The 7,619-nt window shown below is 34.8% G+C and overlaps 1 protein-coding gene across 2 annotated transcripts; it reads right to left on the bottom strand.

Moving 5' to 3' along the window:
- Positions 1-2,224: 2,224 nt before the first annotated feature.
- On the bottom strand, positions 2,225-7,619 carry LOC114355282 (uncharacterized). 2 transcript variants are annotated; one of them, XM_028308047.1, is made up of 6 exons: positions 7,422-7,619; positions 5,438-5,584; positions 4,834-4,977; positions 3,204-4,742; positions 2,926-3,117; positions 2,225-2,602 (listed from the first exon to the last, which is right to left on the bottom strand). In XM_028308047.1, exons 3-6 carry the CDS (start codon positions 4,892-4,894, stop codon positions 2,460-2,462), a joined length of 1,935 nt encoding a protein of 644 aa, XP_028163848.1. In that variant the 5' UTR covers positions 4,895-4,977; positions 5,438-5,584; positions 7,422-7,619; the 3' UTR covers positions 2,225-2,459. The 2 variants fall into 2 exon arrangements, with proteins under 2 accessions (XP_028163848.1, XP_028163847.1); XM_028308046.1 differs by having other exon boundaries at positions 5,458-5,584; positions 7,422-7,607.

The following is a 7,619-nucleotide window of genomic DNA, read 5'->3' as shown; positions in this document are numbered from 1 at the left end:
GCGATTATAGTACCCATTACACACATCTGCCCCTCGTTGTAATCCCGTTCTTGCTACCTGCGTCTACGCAGCGACCCTTCATAGCTCGTCGAGCTTAAGATTTGATGTCTGTCACCGATATTTCGAGATTCCCTATTTTTGTAAACTTATGGCCATAATGTTATCAGTTTGTTACAAAATCTCAACTTCCCTAAGCTAGTTAGAAGAGTTATTTAATTCTGTAGCACCTACTTGTTTATTTCTGACTGAATACAAAATCAGTGATACCCGCAGACAAACAAAAGCACGTCAAGCTAAACATAACGGCATCTTATGCAATTGCAATAAGGTTTATTTTCCTACAAAAATAGAGTCTGATGAGCTGGTCTGTTCAAATATTCTCGCCCTCATTTTCCTCCACATAATGATAACAATTTATGATGCATTGAAATGTGAAATCTATTGGGCAACTATCACTGTGCAGATTAGTAGGGCTATCAGCGATTACTTGGTCACGCATAGAATTACCTTATCGTCTCGCGAGGATAAAATATACAAGTGTAACTGTGTATGTAATTCATTTAGATTATTTCGGTGGCCTTTATTATCTAAGGTGCCTACCTAAAATGTAAATAAAAATAAAATCCGCTCGGTAGTTTTCGAGTCCTAGAACTGAACTGTCAAACAGTTTAAACATTTAGAATTAGTTTATAGTCTGTTTAAAATTAACTAAATAAGTAGGCAAGTAGTTTTATAGACTACGATAGTTGCTCTCATATTTATTGTCTTAAAATTTTGATACACAGACATTGGCTAAAATGTCGCCCTATGCTCCATTTTACTTGAAACTAATGTTGAACAAGATCAACAATAAGGTTTTTTTTAAATTGTAGTTTACAGGTAAGTGAAAAATGAAATACAGGGTGCGGTTTTGTAAAACAACGCCCATCAAAAAAAAAATATTTTAAATTTTCATGGAAAAATTCATGAAATCAGGAAAATTGAATTATTATGCGGGCGAGCTATACAGTCCCCCCGTTCTCCCAGGGTGGTGGCCGCAAGCCGCATGTGCTCGGTGGTGTAGCGGGGTACGCGGGGGTGGTGCGGGCGGTAACAAGCGCCATCTCGAAACTTTTAGGAGACGTTTTAACAAGGTTTTTTACTATTAAAGTAATAATTAGTTAAAACTTTATTTATAATTTTCTTGTAATTACTTTCATATGAACTAGCACCCCTGAGATGGGCGTTGTTTTTACAAAACCACACCCTGTATTAGAAACAAAGAAGAACATTCCTAAATTATGCTCTATTATTTACCTGTTTCAATAAAAATGAGAATACACATCACACTACAGCGTCTTTGCACCATACGTTTTATTAGGCGTTGGTTATTGCTCTATGATATCATTATCAAAACCGGTACGATAACAACCACAGCTGTTTTAAAATACATTTTATTAAATTATCATTCGGTAAAGAAATTGAATCTGCATTATCATTTACGGATGGCACCATTCACGCACTATTAGCATGCATACATTATGTAACCAACACTTCTATAGAAAATATTTATGTAGAGTTCGTAAAACTAATCCACGTGTAAAATTATCACTTCTCGTTTGAACACGTCATATCGATGCAATGACCCGCACGCACTGTCAAACTCCTTTGACCCCACACACACTTGACGTTTGAACACCAGTTAATTTGATTCCTTGATTATCGAGTTCCTGTTCTATTGAACTTCAGTTCTATTGACCCACTCTTTAAATCTAGATTGACAAATATTTTTAGTTTAATCTTTAGTTAATTCAATGACGTGACATTGTTCATACAATGGCCTTTGCGTCGATAAATTACTTAAAGTACTCGCATGTTTCACCAAACAAAAACAACAATTTATTTTGATATTGTTTAATTTAATCGGTTCATTGGAAGTTAACAATAACAATTTATTAATACCTAGAGTAGTTTTCCAATAAAAAATAAAGACATCATATTATAAGTCATATCACTCATACTATGAACATAATATTGTTTAACATACCTAAAACAAAAGCTCAGGAAATTTTGTTTAAAATAAAAAGATACACTGTAAAAACTATTGCCACTTTTTCCAAGCTAAATTCTATCGTCTACTTTAAACATTGCTTCAGAAGCTAAATTCGCTGGAAAATGCAAAACTATACACACTTAACCATTATCTTATTAAAATATTTAAAAAAATTATCATACGCACATCTGCTTTTTTGGAATCTTAACTTACTTTTTGCTATATTTGGTGTTTCGACTAACATAGCGCCTAGTACAAGTGTACCTTAACAATAGTTTAATATCACTTAAATAATATTCTACTTAATAATTAAAACTTTAACATGATTATAAGTCCTAGGTAAAGTAATTCTCATTACTATCACAATGTACAATATTGTTATACTTAAGTAACTATCTTAAATACTTATTCTAAGTTAAATTATATTTTAGGCCTTGACGAGTTCTTCAGTGCTGTTCTGTCTTCTTGACCTGATGTATTTTTCCAGGCCCCACGAAAGAGCTGTGAGCCATGTAAAGATGTTCAGACAGTGTAGAGTTACGGCTGTAGTAGCATTGTCTTTGATCCAACCTGCAAAGAAATCAAAATTGTCATCATCATCAGATCATTCAGTCTAATATAACTGCAGGATCACGATCCATTTTGATGTAAGAGGCAAATAGAAGATTTGGCCTTCACGCGCTGGCTAGACGGTTTGGGGATGCCAAAGCATGTAAAATGAATAAAAATAGCAAGAGGAAATGAATAATCATTATTCATCGAAATTCTTTTCATTGCCCTTTATCCTGTCTTTATTGTCTGGCAATGTAATATTTCATTTACACTTATCATCATATCAATGCAATATAATAATCGTTGATAAATTACCCAAATAACTTCAGAATTTTACATACCTACAAACGGTCCCAATGTGAGGTACACTATTCCAGCAGTAAGGAGTTGAATTCCAGAGGCTCCTGGTAGTTTGTGTAGAGGCACATGCGTGGGTATGACCAGGGCCATGAAAACGGTTCTAAGTCCCTTCCCAAAGCCAATCATTACTGCCACTAGTAGTACCACTCCGTAACTCTGCCAGATTGAAAGAACTGAAACGGAACAAACATAATTTGTCATACAAATCAAGTTTAATTCTAAAAATTACAAATAAAATCATAGTATAAAGTATAATTACCTACTCTCCCCATCGCCATTGACATAACCCCGAATAGGAAAAAAGAATTGTTATCCCATCCAATCTTTCCAGCAACAAATGGAATACAAAACCTAACGCACAGATCGACTCCAGCTAACAGTGACATGAAGAAAGCCACCTCCGATTTAGACAAACCATAGTCTCCAAGAATGAATGGCGTCAATATTGAAAAGTTTAATTCATTGAAATTAGCTAACGTAATACCCAACATCAAGTTAATGAAAGTTGTGTCTTTGAGAAGATCCAAATCAAAGAATATAGCAACTTTTTGACAGAATGTTAAATTTTCCTCTTCTGCTTCATCTTCTTCTTTCTTTGGTTCAAAAACATCATCATTCTGATAGTCTTCATCATCGGGACCGTTAATTAGTAATTTGATTTTATCAGCTTGGTTCTTGCTATCTTCATTATCCTTCAAATACTGTTCTAATTTTAGGGAAGCTTGTTTTAAAACTTCACTTTCATAGTTAAAATTATTCGATTTTCTTCTATGTCTAGTGCGATACGATTGGTTACTATGATTGTCTTTTAAATATTTCTTCTCCTCATTGTCATCTTGATTTTTATAAGAAATGTTACTGTGATTATCTTTTGAGTATTTTTCTCCATATTGTCCATCCATTCTAAATGATTTCATACTTTTGCTAGTTGCAAGATGTTTTTCTGCTCTATCAGCTATAATTTTAGCTTTTTCAGGATCAATGTTTTCGACTACAGCTTTTTCATCAGCTTTTAAATCTTGTGGAGCTTTTAACGTAGGGCAGTCTTCTATTTCAGATTCTGGAATCTGGGTGTCTAAAGTGATAGATGTCTTTCGTTTTGGTTTATAAGTATCTCGTTCCTGAATTGCCAATGCTCCAAGATTTGCAGTAGAATTCTTTTTAGATTCATTCAAATATAAAGTAGAAGATTTTCGTGAACGATTCTCAGTTAAGTTTGTCATCGATGGTTTCTTAGAATTTAAACGAGAATTCTTATTAGAACCTTCTCTTGAAGATAATCGACTTCTTGACTGCCTCGATTGACTGAAGTACCCATCATTGGCACGAAGCATCATAGGAATGCCGGGATCCGTTATCTCGTAACCCGTGTTAAGAGCATCATCTTCATTATAGAGGTACTGACTAGAAAAGGCACTTAAATTTTTAAATTTTGAAACTTGGCTGAAATAGCCACTCTCTTGATTATTTTTTTCTAAGTCTGCGTGCTTTCCATTGAGATCATTATTAAGTAGCTTTTTTTCTTCCACCGGTTTTTCTTCCTCTGGAGATTTAGAGTGCCATTCAACTGGTTGCAATAGAAGGGCGCAAGCGATGGCGTGTAGTGAAATTCCACTTATTATAAGAATAGCTCCTGTTTCGCCAAACACTGCAAAGAGGCCAGTGATAATATGTGGCCATAGCATAGGGCCAAGTCCTGTCGTGGTCCATGACAAACTAGTTGCTAGCCTCCTTCTCTTCTTCCAGTAAGTGTTCAAAGCCAGAGCATTAGCAGAACTGCTGATACCGTAGCCAGCGCCTGGAAAATACAAATATACCTATTTGTTTAATAAATACTTATGTGATAAGCAATTGCAGTAAGCACCAATAAAGTAATGCGATAAACTTACCGTATAATATGGAGAATGATATGAGGTAGCTCATAAAATTGTAGGAAAATGTTGTTAGCATCAATGCTATGAAAACTACCGTGGCTCCTGTGAGAGAGACTTGACGGTAGCTGAATGTTTTGAAAACGGGGCCATTCGCTAAACCTGAAATAAAAAATACGACGTTATTGTCTGATATCTTTTTAATCTTTGTTTCGATAAGCTATGGTGTTAAGTGCAATTAATTTAAGTTAATGAATTAAAACAAGCTCTACATACTATACCGTCCTGAAAAAGTACCTACCTACTGAGTTTTTTTGCCATTCATCGTTTGTATTTAAAAAAAAATAAGCTATAATTTTTGATATTTAATCTTTATGTGAGAAGGCTCATTAATTTCTACGTCAACTATAGCTCTAGTTAATATGATGCTTCATGGAAGCATTACCAAACCTGTCATCCGAGTTATACCTCTATAGTCTGCTAATACAGCAAACAAGCCTTCGACCGGGAAGTGAGCAATACAATTGATGGAAAACTGCATTGAAGATAGGACTCAGCCGCGCTATCAAATAAACAAATAGTGTAAAAGTTACAATGGGCCGGTATGGTATCAGAGAGTTACCATCGAGGCGCGTCACGCACCGACGCAAGAGGTCAGGGCCGAGTTCATGTTGATGATTGTGGTGGTCTGCGAGCTGCTGATTCCAAGCCGAGCGAACTTGTCACGGAAGAGTAGCCCGAACTGCTGGAGAATTGGCAGCGCTGACAGCTGACAATAGAAAAGTAAACATGTTTAAAGACTTTCCCCTGCGACAAACTTGACTGGTTGGGTTTTTATTGACGGTCAGAAAGCTGCAGATCCTGGTCACGGAGGATGCAGAAGTGGAAACTAGAGGTAGAAATACTTAGTCCCGTGAAAAAGCAAATATCAACAAAATTACTTTGATTGGCAAATAATTAGATCGTCATTTGTGTGACGAATTGCCAGACATGCCCTATTTTTTATTTATCATTTGACTTATATTATGCGATAAGCATTTTTCACAATAAGAAAGGCTATCACGAGACATAAATCGCATAATAAAGTAAGTATTCTGCTTAATACGAGATATGAAGAGTAGGTTTAATATTATTTTCATCACGTGTCTAGACTTCTGCGCAACGAATGAATACCTATACAATTATGAGTACGCATTTATAAACTTGTTAAATTCTACTAATATTATTTATGCAGACATTAGTTTGTGAGGATGTTCATTAATACTCTTTTACGCAAACAATTCTGATCAGATTTTGATGACACTTTACGGCTATAAATAATAACGATCTGCGACCAAACTGAATTTAATCGGGCAAAACTGCAGACAAAAGCTTAGGTACACATTATTATAAATTAGTTCCTGAATGACACCGATATAGTTACTGGTGGCAATAAGCAGTTACGTAATTCGGAAGAATTGGGGAAGAAACATTATTAATTGACAATTGCATTTATAACTATGGGTCTAACGAGAAAATCTTATAAATCCGTGTATATTTGATAATGATCAGATACATTTTCCTAGTTTCCCTTCGTGTCTTATGCTATTAAAGTAATCGACGTAATCATTCTATATTTATTTAAATGGAAGCTTGTTGCATAGGCTTGAATTACAATAATTGCTGGTGTTTTTCCATGTTCTCTTTTGGAGATTTATTAATTTATCTTCGGGTTTAATTAAAAGTTTAGAGAGATCCAGAACTTGGACAGTCGTGTGATACGAATAATCGAATAGTTACTATCGCAAAGGTCACGACCTATTTAATAAGAAGACTTTGAAAAGCAGTTGTATCCGCCGTGATATTAGGGTTATCAAAAGTATCTCCCGATTCCAAGGAAATAAAAATTAATTGCTACTTAAAAAGATGAAAAAATTACCCGTGCAACGCAGTTCATTAAATTGTGTGTGTAAACATTTCTTCGTAGTGTTTTTAAATTATGATAGCGTATTGTTGTTATTAGGCATTGAAGAAGTCGGTAAGATTACTTACTTAGGTAGGTAATTCGTAATTCACATTTTACGTGACTTCTGAATGCACCTCATCTTTTGTGATGTTTTAATTTGTTCATATTCGTGTATGCAGTGCTGTTGTTTGTATGCAGTTGGACTGTAAAATATTTCTAGTAATTGTAACTAAGGAAAATTGATTCTGGTCGACTCTGGACTAGTCATCTGGCTAGAAAATATTTGAGACTGTAGTAAGTTAGAAGATAAACTGAAATTAGTTTCAGAAAGTAGACCGCTACAACCCTGGTTATATTGTGTGATAATGTTCAGTATTGATAAACTGCAGTCGTAAATAAATAAAACATTCTAAGCTATAAATTCGCTTATTGTCACAAGATTAGCGTAAGTAGGTACTATCTCCTATGTAATATTATACTAGCTTTTACACCAGCTATCGGTTTATTTTTATTTTCCCTATGTGAAGAAAAAGCTGAAGAGGTCCGAAAATCTATGAAAATCCATCGCACAATTTAAAAAATCTTTTATTTTTCAAAGGTTACTCGTACCTTTCTATTGTAAATGATTATTAGCTAATAAATTTATTTATAAAATACGTACATTTGAAAATCCAGCTGCGAAAATTATCATCCAGCCCCAACCCCCGTCGGGCGGGATGAAATCACCATCTTTTTTCACTTTGGATTTTGTCACTGGTTTCGCCATTTTTATTATTTTATTTGCTTAATGCTTATCGGCCAATAAATGTGCCACACTGGAGCGAATCGAACGCTCTTTGCATGCGGTTCCTACTGAACT

Source organism: Ostrinia furnacalis, unplaced genomic scaffold (genome assembly GCF_004193835.3).
Source record: "Ostrinia furnacalis isolate ACB-3 unplaced genomic scaffold, ASM419383v2 OfSCF2378, whole genome shotgun sequence".
Classification (NCBI taxonomy): Eukaryota; Metazoa; Arthropoda; class Insecta; order Lepidoptera; family Crambidae; genus Ostrinia; species Ostrinia furnacalis.
The sequence above is the reverse complement of the archived record's forward strand: the minus strand, read 5'-3'. Positions and strand labels throughout refer to the sequence as shown.